The following is a 19,310-nucleotide window of genomic DNA, read 5'->3' as shown; positions in this document are numbered from 1 at the left end:
AACACGGGGTTGTTGGCTTGAGCCCAAAGGTCGCTGGCTTGAAGCCCAAGGTCACTAGCTTGAGCAAGGGGTCACTCGCTCTGCTGTAGCCCCCCCAGCCAAGCCACATATGAGAAAGTAGTCAATGAACAACTAAGGTGCCGTAACAAAGGATTGATGCTTCTCCTCTCTCCCTTCCTGTCTGTCTGTCCCTATCTGTCCCTCTCTCTGTCTCTCTATCTCTGTCACACACACAAAAAAAGCCATTGTCACTGAAAAGAAAGTAGCTCTAATAGAACCATTTTGATTTGCTGGTTTTGACCAATTCCAGCTTACATAAATCTTACTTAGGATCATCATTATACTACTTGATTGTGTTTTGTCCATATTTTTCTACTGTTACATCATTTATGCTCTTAAAATAAATGTGGGCAAGAAGAATGGGGGTGAGCAAAGGGATGTGATAACTGTCTTGAACAGCTGAGACCCGTAACATCAGTACTGTGCCCAATGAACGAAGAGAGTGTAAAAACTGTAAGTAACTGCAGTCATTGTACAAATTTAAATTCTTCTTTTAGAAAAGTTTGTCCATGATCTAAATTTCTTAGTAAATGAATACAATTCCAAAAAAACAGAAAAACAAAACAAAACAAACAACAAAAAAAGATGCCCTTAAGCATATGAAAAGATAAAAAAAATGTTCAACCTCATCTACAGTACTTACAGACTCAATTATCTTACCTTCGAGACTGGCAGAACTTAAATAGTGTAACGCACTCTTGGCAAACTGTGGGGAACCAGGCTTTCTCACACATTGCTGGTGGGCATACAAAATGGCAAACACTATGGAGGGAAATGTGGCAATACCTACCAACTACATATGTACTTACCTTTGGATCTAGCATCCCACCTCTCAGAATTTACCCTACAGCTACACACCACATCAATATTTTTTTAATTAATTAATTTATTTATTCATTTTTAGAGAGGAGAGAGAGAGAGAGAGAGGCAGAGAGGGAGAGAGAGGAGAGAGAGACACAGAGAGAGAAGGGGGGAGGAGCTGGAAGCATCAACTCCCATATGTGCCTTGACCAGGCAAGCCCAGGGTTTCGAACTGGCGACCTCAGCATTTTCAGGTCGATGCTTTATCCACTGCGCCACCACAGGTCAGGCAACACATCAATATTAATATACACATGACAATATTATTCATTAGAGCATTGTTTGGAATTGCAAAATACTGGAAATAACCTAAAAGCCCATATATTAGAAAATGGGGCCCTGGACAGTTGGCTCAGTGGTAGAACATCATCCTGGCATGTGGAAGTCCTGGGTTTGATTCCTGGTCAGGGCACACAGGAGAAGTGCCATCTGCTTCTCCACCCCTCCCCCTCTCCTTCCTCTCTAGCTCTCTCTTCCCTTCCTGCAGCTGAGGCTCCATTGGAGCAAAGTTGGCCCAGGCACTGAGGACAGCTCCACGACCTCCACCTCAGGCGCTAGAATGGCTCCGGCCGCAATAGAGCAACGCCCCAGATGGGCAGAGCATCGCCCCTGGTGGGCATGCCAGGTGGATCCCGGTCAGGCACATGTGGGAGTCTGTCTGATTGCCTCCCGCTTCTGACTTCGGAAAAATACAAAAAAAAAAAGAAAGAAAATGGATGAATAAACCATGGTACATGGTAATCCACGTAATAGATTACTAAGCAGCTATGAAAAAGAATGAAGAACATCTCAATGAACTGATATGGATTGACTTCTAAGAAGAACTGTAAGTGAAAAAGGGAAAGTGTAAAATAATGTCTAGAGTCCATGGCTGGTTGGCTCTGTGGATCAAGGAGCATCGGCCCAGTGTGCAGATGTACTGGGTTTGATCCCTGGTCAGTCAGTGCACACATGAGAAGCGACCATTAGCTTTGTTTTCTCTCCCTCTCCCCCTTCTCTCTCTCTTCCTTTCTCATAGCCAATGGCTTGATTGGTTCGAGTGTCAGCCCTGGGCTCTGAGGATGGCTTAGTTGGTCCAAGCATCAGCCTTAGGTGCTGAGGATAGTTTGGTTAGTCCAAGCATTAGCCCCAGATGTGGTTTGCTGGTCAGGGAGCATACAGGAGTCTATCTCCCTGCTTCTCACTTAAAAAAATGTGTAGAGCCTGACCAGGTGGTGGCACAGTGGATAGAGCATCGAACTGGGAAGCAGAGGACCCAGGTTCAAAACCCCAAGGTTGCTGCTTGAGCATGGGCTCATCCAGCTTGAGTATGGGCCCACTGGCTTCAATATGGGATCATAAATATGACTCCATGGTCACTGGCTTGAGCCCAAAGGTTGTTGGCTTGAAGCCCAAGGTCACTGGCTTGAGCCCAAGGTCACTGGCTTGAGCAAGGGGTCACTCGCTCTGCTGTAGCCCCCTGGTCAAGGCACATATGAGAAAGCAATCAATGAGCAACACAACAAAGAATTGATGCTTCTCATTTCTCTCCCTTCCTGTCTGTCCCTATCTGTCCTTTTCTCTGTCTCTCTCGTTAAAAAAAAAAAAAAATGTATAGAATGCACTACTCTTCATGTAAGAAAGGGGTACAAGTGGTTCCTTGTCTATCACGAGGGGGTTAGGTTCCAGAACCCCCTGTGATAGGCAAAAATCCGTGAAGTAGCGACATTATATTTATTTTATTACTTATATATACATTAGGACTTTATAAACCCTCCCCACACTCTTATAAACCTTTCCCACACTGTTATTAACTTTTCCCACACTCTTATAAACACTTCCTATGCTCTTAAACACTTTCTACAGTCTTAAACCTACGTAATTTTAACATAAAATTCTACGCTATATATTTTATTTTGATTTAATATTCTTTTAATATGTTTTAATTAATATTTTATATATTTTTATATTGTTTTCAATTTTTAGGCTAGAAAATGCTTATTTTACTGCAAAAATAATTAAAATAATAAATATATAAAAATACGTACATACTGAAAAATCCCATGAATATAGCAAAAAATCCGCAATATAAAATTATCCAATTTAAAAATCCGCAATACAGTGAGACTGCGAAAAGTCAACCATTATATGGGAGGGACAACTGTCTAAGAAAATATACATGTGTGCTCATTTGTTTAAACAGAAATAGAAAGGATAAATCAGAAACTAGTGATATTGTTACCTATGAACAAGAGTTGGGAACAGGGTAGAAAATAAGGGAGATGTGAATAGAATAGAATAAATGGGGATGGAGAGTGACAAATCTCTGAGTATACATTTTTGAGGTATATATATATATACACACATACACATAGAAAGAAATGTACATATTGAATATATAGACTATATATACACTATATATAATATACATTATATATGTGTGTATGTGTGTGTGTGTGTGTGTATACACACACACAGTGGACCAAGCTGAATTTCATTAACTGAACATATCCCACTAAAGGGGGTGGGAAGAACTAAACCAGGTAACTTTTAAACACACTATTTAGAGTATATATTCCCATGCTAAAGAGAAAAAGAACATTAAACAAATAGCAAAGTCTCTTTAGTAGGGTTTTTCTCCTAAAGAGTATTGATTAATGATTTGAAAATACTTTATGTATTCTAGGAGTGAGCAAATAAGAAACTACATTATGAATAATAGGAGCTGTTTTTCTTCAGGAGAAAGAAGTAACAAATATGTACAAGTGAGAATGAGCCCTATGGTATTGGAGTAAATTTTAAGGTGTCAGTATGAACTCGTGGTTTTAAACAGATAGATCAATAGATATAGAAATAGAGATGTGTGCAAAGGCTATATATAATGCAGTAAAATGTAATAATATACATATATATTTCCCAGATTTGCCTGGTCTAAGAGCCTCAAAGCAATGATTTCCAAGTATTAATGAGTACATCTAAAGCACATACCATGGCTTCTTTTTTTTTTTTAATTATTTTTATTTATTTATTCATTTTTTAGAGGAGAGAGAGAGAGAGAGAGAGAAGGGTGGAGGAACAGGAAGCTTCAACTCCCATATGTGCCTTGACCAGGCAAGCCCAGGGTTTTGAACCGGCAACCTCAGCATTCCAGGTTGACGCTTTACCCACTGCGCCACCACAGGTCAGTACCATGGCTTCTAAATGCCATTCCCCACTATAAGTAACCACATCTCTTTGGAGAAATAGCTGATTTCAGGGCTGGGTCTGGGAAAATACAAGACGAGCCTAGAACCTGTAGCTGTGCCAGAAAGTAAAAACATGCTCAAAAATCAATAGGAGCCTGACCAGGCAATGGCGCAGTGGATAGAGCATTGGACTGGGATGCAGAGGACCCAGGTTCAAGACCCCAAGGTCGCCAGCTTGAGTGTGGGCTCATCTGGTTTGAGCAAAGCTCACCAGCTTGGACCCAAGGTCGCTGGTTCTAGCAAGGGGTTACTTGGTCTGCTGTAGCCCCCCCCCCATCAAGGCACATATGAGAAAGCAATCAATGAACAACTAAGGTGTCAAAATGAAAAACTGATGATCGATGCTTCTCATCTCTCTCCGTTCCTGTCTGTCTGTCCCTATCTACCCCTCTCTCTGACTCTCCCTCTGTCTGTAAAAAAAAAAAAAAAAAGCAATAGGAACTTATCAGGAGGACACAGAATCACCTTGAAGAAGCTCATCCTGGCCAAATCTGGGAGAATTTGAACATCAAAATAAAAAGTGGCAGTAGCAGATTATAACCCTTAAAAAAAGTAAGGACCTATGAGTCCACGTTGATAATGAGAGATCTAGAGTTGAACAAAAAATTATTTCAGTCAAAGAAGTCCCTAGTGCAATGGGCAAGACAGCCCCAAACAGAGCAGCAGGAAGGGAGCACTACCCCTGGGCTGCACTACTTCCCACGGGAGAGCTTCCTGGAGGTGCTAATGTTTGGGGATGGGGAATGATGTGGCAGGAACTTACGAAGGCCCTTTGCGCATCCGGGGCGTGCTCATGGCCCACTGCTTGATCCTGCTCAGGCTCTGCTCATTGAGTTGTCGCTGGCCATCAGAGGGCATGCAGTCCACATAGAGGTTGTATAGCAGCAGTGCCTCCGTGTTCTTGCGCAGAGCATTGGCCTGGACCACGCGCTGTGTGAACACACGTGGGTCCTCAGCACAGAAGAGGAGCTGGATCCGTGGCACCCAGTATTGGCAGATCAGGAGGGGTGGCCTTCCTAGGGCCAGGTGGCAGAGAAAAGGCAATGCTCAGTCAGGCTCTCCGGACTAGAGCAACAGCTTCCAGCCTGGCTCTGCTGCTGATGCGTGACAGACCTGAGCAAGTGGTTTTCCTTTTCTGACCCCTGTCACATCTGTGAAATGGGTAAAATGACACTCCCTGCCCTGACTGCCTCACAGGTTGTCATGGATGGAGGTGAAGATGCTTGCTTTGTAAACTGTAAAAAGCTTTGCACAAACAAGGAGCTATACAGGATGGCTGTTTATATGCCCATTCCTTGATGCCACACCAAAAGCATACATCACTAATTGATGGGATTACACCAGGGCAGACATCACTAATTGATAGGCTTTGGGCTTCTTCTCAGCATCATGCTGAAAGGGGCACTATCAGCTGCCCAGAGTTCGCATATCAAAAAATGGCCATTTACCCTTCCTGAGGTCTCTGAGTGATGGGTCCTCTGGTTCTCACTGGTCAGGGACAGATAACCACAAGACAAACAGAGCAAGGGAGAATTCCAACCTGAGCTGGCTGTGCCCTAGGTGAGGGCTGGCTTCAGTCACAGGCCAGGCCCAGCCTGAGCTGGGGGTCCACTTGGATCAGGGCAGAGAGCTTGTACCTTCAGCGGTGACCCCTCCATTCAGGATGAGCTTCCCCATCTCATCGCGCACCAAGCCATTCTTGTCTGCCTTGTGCACCAGGTACAGCTTCCTCTCCTCGTCGTAGTCCAGGACACCGACACTGCACCATTTATACTTCAGCTCCTGACTTTTGGGGTCCTCTGAAACAGGAGGGGAACCCATCAGTGTTCCCTGCCATAGGGTGAGTAGAAGCCTCTCAGTGTGGGTAGCAGGTGCTTGGTAAAGGTCTCAATCCCACCAGGAAGACCTCCTCTGGCTCCAGCACAGTGGAGGCCTTGTTTCCTCCCAGCTGAGCTGGACTCTGGGGAACCCCTGGCAGGAGGAGGAGCCAGAAGGAGCAGGCCTCTCTGCGCCCTTGTGCTCTGTGTGACCCTATCAGGGCAGAGAGGTAGAGAGACACAGGCTAGCAGGATAGAGAGGAGGCAGGAGAGCCCTAAGCAAACAGAGACCTATTTGGGATCTAACTGCAATGGTCATTGTGTCTGAGCTAGGCCCCTTCAAATTGACCAAGCCTAGGGTGACTTCTGCCCTTCCTATAGACTTAGAGGAAGGTAAAATGACCTATGCCCTTCCCATAGGCTGCCTGTGGTGGTTGACCCCCTGGACCCCTCATATCAGGACAAGTGAGGGCTGGGTGAAGACTGCTGCCCTGCAGTGGCTTCAAAGGGTGCCTCAGGGCCTGTGTGGTCCAGATGGGCCTCCCACCACTCCCTGGGCTGAAGCCTACCTCTCCAGCTCACCTCCTGCCACTGTTCCCCATACTTATTTCTCTCCAGCCACACTGGATGTCTAGCTATTCCTGAGACTTTGGGGCATGCTCCTGCCTTTGCAATGGCTGTGGCCTCTGCCTGGAACAGTGTCCTCCCCCCCCCTCCCGCCTCCCTCCTCCTTCCTCCTTCTCCTAGGAGTGGAGATAACGAGACACTCCCACATGTGCCCTGATTGGGATCCACCCAGTGACTCCCATCTGGGACTGATGCTCTGCCCATCTGGGGCCATGATCACAACTGAGTTACTTTCAGTGCCTGCAGTGGAGGCTCCATAGAGTCATCCTCAGCGCCTGGGGCCAAGGCACTTGAATCAATCAAGTCATGGCTGCCAGAAGGGAAGAGAAAGAAAGAGAAAGAGAAAGAGAGAAGGGGGGAGGGGGAAGAGGAGCGGTGGAGAAGCAGATGGTTGCTTCTCTTGTGTGCCTTGACCAGGAATCGAACTTGTGCCATCCACATGCCTGGCCAATGCTCCACCACTGAGCCAACTGACCAGGGCCTGTAACAGTTTTTACTCAAGTGACCTCATTGCTGGTTTGTTCCCTGCTCAAGTGGTTTCTTGAGAAACATCTCTGCCTAAAATAGTGCCTTTGCCCTAGGCACTCTCTCAGCTTAAGCCGTACTGTATATGCACCCTTTCTGGTTCTGGTCAGCCTCCTCACACTAGTATCAGCTCCCCAAAGGCAGGAGTGACTTTGTCCCATCCTGATCATAGCTGCATTGCTGAACCTAGAATGGAAACTGGTACATGTAGTAGGTGCTCAATAAACATTTTTTCTTTCTTTTTTTCTTTTATTCAGTGAGAGGAGGGCAGGCAGAGAGAGAGAGACTCCTGCATGCACCCTGACCGGGATCCACCTGGAAAGCCCACTAGGGAATGATGCTATATCCATCTGGGGCCATTGCTCTGTTGCAACCAGAGCCAATTTTTAGCACCTGAGGCAAAGGCCATGGAGCCAATCTCAGCGTCGGAGGAGGCCAACTCACTAGAGCTGATTGAGCCATGGCTGTGGTGGAGGAAGAGAGAGAGAGAGAAAGGGGAGGGGTAGGGAAGTATATGGACGCTTCTCCTGTGTGCCCTGACTGGGAATCGAACCCGGGACTTCCGTAAGCCAGCCAATGCTCTACTGCTGAGCCAACTGGCCAGAGCCTCAACAAACTTTCGTAGAAGTTAGACACATATGACATGGTGCCAGGCAGAGGAGGCCTCAGTACATAGTGGCTTACAACAAATGTTAGTAATAGAGTGGGCTGAGGACGGAAAAGGGCTGGGATTCCCAGGAAACACTCGCTGCTGGTCAATGCCAGACAGATGAGGAGAGGAGGGAGCTGTGCTGTACCTTACCGGCTTTGGTTCTGTGTTCGCTTTCCCGTCCCTTTCCAGTAAATTTCCTTTTCAAAAATGCTAATCTTGTCTTGGCTCAGCTTAGCAGAAAAGATGTCACAAAAGAAGCCCCCAGCAGGACACAAGAGTCCTCCGTCAGGAACACTCCCTGCCAGCCCCGCCCCTGCCTCCCAGGGCCCGGACCCATGTGAAGGGTGCAGACAGGAACGCTCCCTGCCAGCCCCCCCCCCCCCCCCCCCGCCTCCCAGGGCCAGGACCCATGTGAAGGGTGCAGACAGGAACGCTCCAGGGAGGCTGATACTTGGTGCATTTAAGGCTAACAAACCTTCTGGTTTTATCACCAAGAACTGGTGATCTGGGAACAATTGAGTTAAATTATTTTTGTAATTAAGTAAAAAAAAAAGGGAACATCCTGGGCTTCTTGTCTATTTCAGAGAAACTGATTCCAGCATTAACCTGATTTTAAACGGAAACATAAAGTTAACAGTGTGCTCAATGGACTCACTGAGGGCCCCCTGGATGCTGTGCAGCCTTAAAACCAACATGGCTCTCACACTCCTACCTGCCATCTGGCCCACTCCTTGCTCCATGGTGGCTTGTCTACCCACTGGCAGGAAGAAGAGTGGCCCTCAGCCCTGTACAGGGGCATGGCTACTTCCAACCTCCAACCCCATGACCCAGACCTTCCTAGGATGTCTGTACAGAACCAGCCACTCAAGCTGGGTAGCTGGCACTGTTCCCAGCAGCAGACAAGTAGAGAGAGCCTGTACGGCCCCCAGACCAGACCTGCAGCCAAGGGGGCCGACACAGACAAGGCTGAGCGAACCTGGGCACCAGTGTATGGGGGTGCGATAGTGGTTGCAAATGGGTGATGGTAGGAGTGAGTGTGTTTGGTAAAAATATGCATATGAGTGTGACTGCATGTGTGTGTGAGTGTGTGAGATGGTGTGAATGTGCTTATGAACGTGTGTGATGGTATGTCTCTGTGTCTGCAAGCGTGAGAATGTATGACAATGTGTGTATTGTCTATGTAGAGGTGAAAGCCAAGGGCCAGGCCCTGGCCGGTTGGCTCAGCGGTAGAGCGTCGGCCTAGCGTGCGGAGGACCCGGGTTCAATTCCCGGCCAGGGCACACAGGAGAAGCGCCCATTTGCTTCTCCACCCCTCCGCCGCACCTTCTTCCCTGTCTCTCTCTTCCCCTCCCGCAGCCAAGGTTCCATTGGAGCAAAGATGGCCCAGGCGCTGGGGATGGCTCTGTGGCCTCTGCCTCAGGTGCTAGAGTGGCTCTGGTCGCAACAGAGCGATGCCAGGATGGGCAGAGCATCGCCCCCTGGTGGGCAGAGCATTGCCCCCTGGTGGGCAGAGCGTCACCCCCTGGTGGGCGTGCCGGGTGGATCCCGGTCGGGCGCATGCGGGAGTCTGTCTGACTGTCTCTCCCTGTTTCCAGCTTCAGAAAAATGCAAAAAATAAAAATAAAAAAGAAAAGAAAGAAAGCCAAGGGCCACACGTAGAGCCAGAGTAATGGTGATTTCTGGGTGGTGGGATGGAAGGGCTTGAACTGTACCCCTTATGCACATTTGAACATCACCAAGGCATGAATATTTTTTATTACCAATAAGTCAAAGTTGTTTTGTTTTGTTTTTACCATTAGACACTATCCAGGTGTACCTTGCCCAGCCCTCCCACCAATGTCATCCCTGTTCTCTGCATTTCCTGCCTCTGTGTGGCCAGTCCTTTGGCCTGTATCCCAGCTTGGAGGTCTTAATAGGTGGGTACCTCACCTCCCAGGGCTGCGAGGCCCAGGGCAACCCAGGAACCTGTGGCCAGGACTGATGGTAAAGACAAGGATCCCGTCCCCTACCAAGGCCGGCTGTGCTCACCGTGCCCCAGGAAGTCATTGGTGGGCAGGAGGGCTTTTCCTGGGACTGGTTTCCTGTCCTGAGACCCTGGCTCCAAGCCCATGTTGATCCATTCGCTAGGAGTCCGGCAGTCAAACTCCTCATTGTCAAATACCTAGAAGAAAGCAGCAGGCATCAGGAGGAGGCAGCTCAACCCAGTGGGGCCTCAGAGGGCTGGGCATGCCAGAGGACGGGGCTGCCTACATAGGCTCCTCCCCAGGTGTAGGTGCCGCAGACTAGGGACCAGAGAGCTGGAGCCCCTTCTCTGCTGCTCACAGGGGCCTGTGAGTTCTGGCTCTATGAACCCCTCCCTGGATCCTTGTCCAGCCAAGCCATTCTGAGGTTCCAGCAGAGGGCTACCTGGGGAGTTACAGTGGGATATGAGCTCTCTCTCCCACTGCCCGAGATCACCCAACTCAGGCCCAAGGCAAGAGGCGGCCCTTGGATTTTCTTAAGCACCTCACTCAGACTTGGAAATGATGGAGACTCAGAGTCGTCAGAGGTCACACTTAGGGAGATATGCGTCTGGATTCAGTTCTGCCTCCCCTCAAGAGATACTCAGGGCCATCGAGAGGAAGGATAGGGAGGCAGGTGAAAGCCAGAGCAGGCTATCCTCCCTCTTTTTCCTCCCTGGACTCAGTTTCCCCATTGGTACCCCCAAAGGGGTTGCAATAATGCTCTCCACCATTCCCTGTCTTGCCATCTCGGTGAGCCCAGAAAAGTGGCCAGGGAGGCCTGCACATACTCTGCAGTTCAGCTGAGCTGCTTCTTGGTGCCCATGGTTGCAGCGGGGGCAGGAGCAGGCATAAACGTTGCCTGGGCTCCCAGGGAAGAAATGGAGAATCAGCATCCCATTGTCCTGGACCCCTCTGTCCCGGCCTAGAAACCCCTTAGGGGGCTTTAACTATGCAGTTGCCTTGTTTGACAAGTAAGCACTTGTGATTGCCATGGAGTCCCCTTTCTGGTTTGACCCCTTAGTCAAGGTCCTGAACACCCTCCCCTTGACCACTAGTGTTCTGTGGAAGCTGAGCTCACCTTCAGCGGGAGATAAATGGGGAAGAGAGGGTCATTGCCCTGTTCAATGGTCTGGGGGTGGTAGGGGTCTGGGTGCCTGGGCATGAGCTTGTTGGAGTCGATGCCCTCTCTGGTCAGCAATTGTTCAATGTCCAGGCTCAGGTACAGCCGCTTCCTCCTGGTGAAGGAAGACAAGGGGAATCTCATGACAGCTTGTGTGAGGTGGCTCAATGGGTGTCAGCAGAAGTCCACGGGGTAGAGAGTGTCGGGTATGGCCCAGGGACCCCTCCAGGGCCCTCCCCCCTCTAGTACACATCAGGAAGTGGTGTAATGGCTGGCACTGGTATACTGGGCTCCAACTGCCCATCGGTCCTGCCTGGCAGTTCTAGCACATTGACTCAGATATCACCCTCCCCGATTCCACAGCAAGGAAAGCAGTTTATTACTAAGAGACCAAAGGGCTAAAGGATTTGAACACTTGCAGACAGACTCATTTTGTGATCTCTGCTATCGGAATGGTCACTGAATTACCTGCTGTCCCTTACTCTAGTCGGGCAGACACAGCCTCCTGGAGGACAGGCCCTCCCAAAGCCCACCCAGCCATACCTCTCAATCTCGATCTTGCGGGGGCACTGGCCCGGCAGCACCAGGAAGGGCACCTGCACCTTGGGCTCATAGGCCTGCAGCGGGAAGTCAGCCTGGGCAAGCAGCTGGGTGGTAGACCCGACGCGTTGCTTCTTCAGGCGCTCCTCGAAGTCCTCAGGAACCACAAAGCTTTTGACTATAGGTGGAAAAGGGGCAGGAGCCTCAGAGTCTCAGGCTGGGGCCCAACACTTCCCCAGACAAAGCTATAGGCAGGTATCAGGCATACACACTATTTTGGGGTGTGGGAAGCTCAGAGCTAGCCTGTGGCCAGGCAGTGGTGGGAGAAGCCAGACGTGGCACCAGGCACCCAAGGGAGTGCAGGCCTGAGGGATGACAGCCTCTGAAGTTCCGTTTGGTCCTGCTCTCCTTGTCCAGAGCCAGCATGCTCGGTCCTTCCCTTCCATGCTGGCCATGACCCTAGCACCAGCGGCCATTGCTCATGCCAGATGCTGAAGCAAACCACCAGGGAGGATTACAACTAGACAGGAAGGCGAAGTGGTAGCTCCCTGCACGTTTGGGATGGGTCCGGCCACCCCTACCCTAGAGGCCCCCCAAAGCCTATTGGTCTGAATGCCATTCACTCCCTGGGACCACCTGCAGCAGACTCAAGGCGTCCTGGACTCTGTGGAATTGGAGCACCACCATCTGGGCAATGGGGGACCTTCAAGTCACAAAATGGACAGCCCTACCTAGACAACCAGGACAGGCAGAGACTTTCATTCCAGGTCTGGGGGGAGGGAAGCGGGTGGACAGAGACCCCAATGATAGGGTGATTATTCCAGTTTGCCTGGGACTGAGATGGTACGTGGGATTTGGGTCATTAAGTGGAAAGTTCCAGAAAAACTGAGACCACAGAGCTGTGGGAATATGCTTCAGGAAATGAATCACCTTCCCCAGGGGCTGGATGGGCTCAGTGCAGTTCAGCGATGGCCCCCCTCCACTCTCCTGGGGGGCCCTGGTAACCCCTCCTTGGGCCTTACCATCTCTCTGAGGCCCCGACAGAAGCCCCCAGACCCTCAGCAGAGACCAGCTGCCTTCAGCTGAAGTCCATTCTTTCACCAGAGCTGCCAAGGACTCTGGGAACCTCACAGCACAAAAATGGTCTGGCCAGGAAGCAGTTTTCGGATCCCTTATCACCTGCTCTTGAGCCTGTGGGTCTGTGACACCATTCCACTCCCAGAACCATGGCCCAACCCTGAATCTCAAGAAGGAGCCAGGGATGGGGAGTGAAGCTTGGCCTCTGACCCTGCTGCACCCATGAGCCTGAGGCCAGCTTAAGCACTCCTCCGAGCCTGCTGCACCCACGAGCCTGAGGCCAGCTTCTTAAGCACTCCCCCGGGCCTGCTGCAGCAGAGTGCACTTGTTGCTGGCCACCAAGAACCCTGACTGCCACCAGCCTGTGTTTCAGGACTGCTTTTCCTCACATGGGTGGGAACACAGAGCAGCTGACCACTCCCATCCGCCCCACCCCTGGGGTGGTAGGAGCACCATTCCCAGCACCCTCAGCTATTACTTCTGTGGGTTTTTAACCCTTTTCCAGGACGCATATACTTGGGGGGCTGTGAAGACAATAGGCTGGACCCTCAGATCACAGCATGGACGCACATGCGTGTGATGTTTCTGTGCCACCCTGCAGGTTCACAGAGCCCATGAGGCCCTTGGGCCTGACAGAACTAATCTGGGTAGTGCCAGGGCTCTGCTAGGTTGGAGAGAAGGGGCAGACAGCTGTGACCACGGTGCATCTGTGCCTGATCAAAGGGGTTCCCTGTCTGCCGGCCTGGGGGAGGACCCCACCTTATTCCTCACCCCCGCTCAGGGCCCCACTCTGCTCCCTGCCTCTCCTGGAGTCCCCCTCGTCTTCCCGCTGCCTCTGGGGACGGCCCCTGAGCACTCCCTGCAGACCTGTACAGTGCTTACAGGACTGCCCTCGGAGACAGAACAGAGCTCTTCCACCCTCCTTCAGCACACATCTCAGCACCTTCCTGTCAGGCTGTGTTCCACATGCCGAGGCCCAAGCGGGAACAGCTCAAGACAGTCCTGGCCTCCTCCAAGCCCCATTCCAGGGGAGGCAGAAAATACACGTGTCAATGCTCTACCACCCCAACTGAGTGCGGGAACAGGAGCCCTGGTCGCCAGCACCCCGAACCCACCGTGGTGCCCTTGTCACAGCTCAGCAGCTGTGGCTCACTGAGCACTCAGTGAGCACCAGGTCAGTGAGCTGGGACCTTGCAAAGCACCTTCTCTCTTGTTATCCCCATTTTATATTTGAGGAAACTGAGACCGTCAGCCAGGAAGAGACAGTGTCCCTAAGGCTAGAGGCCCTGCTTCTAACCATACCTGTCCACCCGTCCTTCCAGGGTACTGACCTTTTGGGGTAAACTTGTCAAGGTCAGCCTGTCGTAGAAGGTTCTGGTTCATGCAGGGTCCACGGCATACTTCCTAGAATCAAACCCCAGAACCCCAAGGTAATGTAATCGTCCCAGGGACAGGCAGGACTTGGGCAAGGGTAAAGCTGGCTGGTTGGGGTCAGGACTTGGAGGAGACGTCGCTGACCCAGAACCTTGTCCCACAGAACCTGTCCTACTCGAGGACAGATGTCTTCCCTAAGTCCACTGCGGAGCACAACCGGGGTGTGGAAGTAGGGCAGAACCAGGGAGTTTGTACATTGCCTCATTCAGAGGCTACAAAGGGCCACAAGCTGTGACCACCTGGGACACCCTTGGCCCTACCCCATTCTGATCCTGTACTCCTCACTCTGAGAACACTCCTGCTGTGTGTCCGGGAGCTGAGCCACAAGACAGAGGTACTGCAAGGCCAGTAGGGGTCTCTGTGTAGACCTCCCCTCCCAAGGTCACTCCGGCACCCCAGACAGAGTGGGTATCAGTGGGTCCTTATCCTGTCTCTCTTGGCCCCTCTCCTGCCTAAAACCTTCCTAACACTGGTGCCTGCAAGGCTCTGTGAACTCTTCCCTAGTCACCTCCTCTCTGTCCTCTCCCTGCCCCCAGCCTCTCCTCTCCCCTCACAGTAAACCCTCCTCGTACACATGGGCCATGGGCTCTGTCAGGGACCCCAAGCCTTTCTACCTTCTGTACCTTCTGCCAGGACACTCCCCCCTAGCCGCTATCGTACCATCTCTTAGATTTCAGCAGGATGCCACCTGACCCAAGGACCCCTCCCAAACCAGAGCTGGAGGTGAGTAACTCCCTCACATAAATTATTGAATGAATGAACAGATAGATGGACAGACGGATGGTCAGAGGATGGATGGAAGGGTGGATGAGTGGGTGGGTAGATGGATGGACAAATTGATAGACAGATGGATAGATGATTGGATAAGTGAACAAATGAACTGATGGACAGATGGATAGATGGGTGGAAAGGAGGGCAAATGGAACCCACAAGGAGGGCAAAGGCTTGGTAGGATGGTTGCCACACTCACCCCAAGTTGATCTAAGGTTCCAGGGCTGAGGACGTCCGAGTAGAACCCACGCTGCTGCGTCATTGGGTACTTCTTATCAGTGCTCGTCAGGGGCAACTTCCGAGGCTGCCCCAAATCTGACGGTATGGATGGGACTGGGGGCAAGGGGAAAGCTGGCTGGTTGGGGTCAGGACTTGGAGGAGACTTTGCTGACCCAGAACCTTGTCCCACAAGAATCCCTCTCAGGTTGTGCTCTAGGCCTGCATTCGTCCTACTCAGCATATACTTTTCGTCATCAGGAATACTCCTGCATTCTGGGTCCCCAGGGGTCCTTCCTGGGCTGCAGCTTTCTCTGTTGGACTGTTCCATGCTGTTTCTCAGGGTGATGCCCCAGCCAGAGCTCCTAGGAAAATATACAGCATCATTGGGCCTTGCCAGCCTCTGTTCACCCCAGGGACACCATGACACAGGATGCTTGTTTGTCACCTGAAAGAAGACTAGCCTTCTATGTGTGGATAACAGAAGAGGGAGCACGGAGGGAGGCACACAGTGCAGGGAGGGTCCCACCAGGAGACGGGGCCTTCCTTGCGTGCTGCATGTGAGAAATGAGCCCCCAGAGTCAGGGCTGAGTGAGGAGAGTCTGGGAAGCTCTGAAGATGCCCCACCCCAATGCGTCCTTCTGCACTTGCCCACCTCTCTCCCTCACAGTAAGAGAGCAAGCCCTGGCTTCTCACAAGGGAGACAAAGAGAGCAGCTCAGAGCTCACTCACTCAAAGAAGGGCCCTGTTAGGTTTTCCCCAAAATGACTTTCACCCACAGGCAGCCCCAAGCCTTCAGACCAGCCCTGCGGGGTGCCCTGCTTCTCCCCATGGGGATTCAGGGCCATGCCCTGCCTCCCCCCCCCCCACACCCTAGGATCTAGAGGACTAAAGCCTCCACAGAGGGACCCTGACTCTCCACTGACCCCCACTGCCAGCAACTTAGCTCAGGGTTGGCCAGTTTAGGAAACACACCCTCCCATCTCCCTAAAGGGGCAGAAGATATGCCACTGGGTTGCACAAGCAACCGCCATCCTAAGGTCAACAGTATGCAGAGTTTTCACTGTGGGGTGGACAAGCCTTTGCCAAGTCATTGTTGCTTTTGTCTACCTCAAATTCAGCATGGGGAGGGGACTCCTTAGTCAGGAGCATTGCAAGAAATTGGACAATGGTTATATAAAAACAAGAGGTTTTTATATAATACTGATGGAAAAGTAAAAATGAGTGAGCACAATTACCTCAATCAAAATTTCAATGCAAAAAAGGGGAGCATCTTAACAAAGAGAAATAGGGGCCTGGTCCAAGTGACACCCCTCTTCCTTCCCATTCAACCACCCCCTGCATGCTGGGAGGGGACAGCCAGAAGCTTGCAACACAGGCCACTCTTTTGGCTAGGTGTTCCATGCTCTGTCATCTCCATTTTAGCTGCCATTGGGCCTGGCTGGTGTAGGCCTCCTGTCGGATTATGGCAGGGGAATCTTGCCTGGATTGACCTGAAAGGTGGGTGGGCAGCCAGGCCTGTCTGGAGCAAGCTTCCCAGCAATGCTGAAGTGGCCTGCAGTTGCTCAGTCCATTTCTAAGAAGGGGGTGGTGAGTTGGCAAGACCACTTGAGGGACTGTGAAGGACAGCTGGGGCTCTGGCAGGAAGCCCCAGACTCTGAGCCCAAAGGCTGATCAGCTTCTATTCAGCTGGGCGTATCCCACCAGAACCCTGCTCCCTGAATCCACTCCCAGGGCAGGTGCTGAAAACAATGCTAAGTTGGGTCCACCTGTCTGACAGTCACCAGCCCTTCCCAACCACCCTGAAGGACAGAGGGCCTACTGGGGATCAGCCCCATCATGGCTGCAAACCTACAGAAGTCTGCCTCATCTTTGAACAAAATCAACAAATAGTGCAGAGGTCTTGGAGAAGGCAAGGTCCCAGCTCCACAGGAGAGTGTTCCATTTCCTGGCTTCCCCAGCTCACCAGTGGGTTTGAATATGCTCGGCTGCTTCACTGGTTTGTTATAAGGATTGATAGAGGTAGATGTAGAAATGTCCTGGAAACCAGAGTGTTGCTGAGGGCAAAAGGAGTCTGTGATGGGGGATGTGCTGCCCCTCTGAGCCATTTCTCTCTGCGCAGATTGGCAGTAGGAGCATGAACCCAGGCATACCCCAAGAAGAATGGGGGAAGTGTGAGCTGCAAACCCAGAGTGCTGTTCCCTCTCTGTCCCTCAGCCTTTCACAAGGATCAACAGCTCCCTTCCAGTCCCACCCCAACTCTGGGCACTTGTACGTTACAAGTGTGCACAGAACCTGTGACAGAAAGACAGACAGAAAGACCTCTCTCTGCTATCACAGCCTCTTGGGTGATGGCAACCCCTGTATGGGAATGAGCATGGAGGACAAAAGGGAGAGGACATGGTTTCCAGCACGACCTCTGCTGGGCACTCTTCCCTGATGGATGTTATTAAGGGGCTTAGATGTAGTTAATGCATTAGCTCGTTTAAACCTCTGAGGTAGGAACTGAGACTACCTTCATTTCTTAGAGGTAGGAAAAACATGGCTCAGAGAAGTTAAGTGACCTACACAAGGTTACACGGCCAAATTCCAATTAGTTGGAATTTGAACCCAAGTTATTTTTTTCTCCACAGTCAGATTGCCTGGGAACCCTATTGGCTTGAACTAGAGGAAGCTTCAGGTTGGACTCACTGATATTCAACCCCCTGTGACCCATCCAGGCACTGGGCTGGATGGACACAGATGACCAAGGGTATTTGATCCTTACAACAGGTACCATTTTTATCATCAACCCACAAACAAGGAAACTAACATCTAGAGAAGTCAAGAAACTTGCCAAGGACACTCAGCTGAACCTGCAGAACCAGAATGGAAACTGAGGTCTTCACCTCTGGCTGACTCAAAGGCCCATGTCTGTACCACCATGACAGTGGCTCTCAAACTCCATAGCAAGGAACCCTGGGATTCTGCAAGTGAGTACCTGTGGGGAGGAGAGCCTAAGCAGGAGGGCTCCTAAGCCACCCACCCTTGATTCAACAAGGACCCTGTACCTTTATGTTTCACATACCAGGGTTCTGTGTAAGATCTAATTTGACAAATGGGTGTGTGGCTTAACGGTTTTTGAAAGTCTGTTCTTGTGGGGCTACCTGGGGCTACCTGGCAAACAATACCTTGGATGCTAATAACCCCGACAGCGTTGGCTTCTACCTTTTTGGATCAGTCACCTGATGTAACTCCCTCTGTGTTCCTCCAGCTGTCGGAGGCTCCTCCCTCCAGTGAACATCTCCCCTATTATACTATGTTAACACCTTTCTCACCGGCTGACTGGGCATGAGGGCCAAAAATGCAGGAATTTTCTAGTAACACTGATCTTTGGAACCTTGGTACCTACCACGGGACTGACACAGGCTTTGCACACACAGGATAGGAGCCTAGAGCGTGTTTGCCTAATGACTGACTGACTGAATGAATGAATGAAGTAAAGGGAGCAGTTGATCTCTGTAACAACTTGTCAGATAGATGCCACAGTGCTCTGCCAATTTATAGAAGGGGGCACAGAGGATCAAAGAGACTGAACGTAGTCGCGACCAAGAGAGGGACTGGGTGGACCAGAAGCTAGGCTCCCTTCTTGCCTGTGTCGTCCACAGGAGATGGGGGGAGGGGAGAAAGGGTAGGGCCCCCAAAACCGGTCTGGTAAATACAGGACTTATCGGCAAGGTTGTTTAAAAATGCGCCCACTCCTTTCCCACTTGCCAAGGCTCAGGAAACGGTGCTCAGAATCGTGAGCAGGGATGTGGACCTCCGGCCGGGTGGGTGTCCTCCTCCTGTCCACTCGCCTTCTGCACCTTATCGGGGGTCCCCCGCCCGTGCTCGTCCCGCCAAGGCTCGGCCCCACTGACCTACCCGCTGCACCGCTCAACGTCGCGTCCCTTAGTCTGTCTCTAAGAGGGAGTCTGAGTCCGTTGCTAATGGACGGGACCATCGGCTCCGTGGGGCGGGAGCTTCTTCGGAACCTGCCGAAGTCTTCGTCAGCCTCCCCCACACATTCCGCGACTTGGTTCCTCCCGCCTCTTCTCGTAGCTTCCCCTTCCCGGGCCTGGGCCAACCTCAGAGCGGCGGGAAAGGGTCAGCCCTCTAGGTTTTCCAAGTCAGGTGCCATAATCCCTTTCCCCTCCAGACTGTTCTGGAATAAGACGCAGTACAGCCAAATGCAGTGTGAGAACTTTGATGGAATCTTTTTTTTTTTTTTTTAGCTATGTAAATAATTTGGGGAGAATAATTGGGGAATTTTACAATTTGGAAATTCGTATTTAAGCCACAGCTATAGGACTGATGGTAAGGTCTGCCGAAAGGGTGGCTTCTGGTACTCTCTGTGGGTTCAGC

At 51.0% G+C, this 19,310-nt stretch overlaps 1 protein-coding gene across 1 annotated transcript in view; it reads right to left on the bottom strand.

Annotated features, from left to right (window-relative positions):
• Positions 1–18,849, bottom strand: part of DNAH1 (dynein axonemal heavy chain 1) — an 84,039-nt gene extending 65,190 nt beyond the window's left edge. The window contains exons 1-8 of the mRNA XM_066245835.1: positions 18,831–18,849; positions 14,911–15,292; positions 13,838–13,910; positions 11,433–11,607; positions 10,848–11,004; positions 9,795–9,927; positions 5,783–5,944; positions 4,909–5,161 (exon numbers count right to left, since the gene is read on the bottom strand). Coding sequence (XP_066101932.1) covers positions 4,909–5,161; positions 5,783–5,944; positions 9,795–9,927; positions 10,848–11,004; positions 11,433–11,607; positions 13,838–13,910; positions 14,911–15,258 — 1,301 coding nt within the window. The 5' untranslated portion in view covers positions 15,259–15,292; positions 18,831–18,849. The remainder of the gene's footprint in view (positions 1–4,908; positions 5,162–5,782; positions 5,945–9,794; positions 9,928–10,847; positions 11,005–11,432; positions 11,608–13,837; positions 13,911–14,910; positions 15,293–18,830) is intronic.
• Between the last annotated feature and the right edge of the window lie 461 nt (positions 18,850–19,310).

Source organism: Saccopteryx bilineata, chromosome 10 (genome assembly GCF_036850765.1).
Source record: "Saccopteryx bilineata isolate mSacBil1 chromosome 10, mSacBil1_pri_phased_curated, whole genome shotgun sequence".
Classification (NCBI taxonomy): Eukaryota; Metazoa; Chordata; class Mammalia; order Chiroptera; family Emballonuridae; genus Saccopteryx; species Saccopteryx bilineata.
This window is presented reverse-complemented; position numbering and strand designations above follow the sequence as displayed.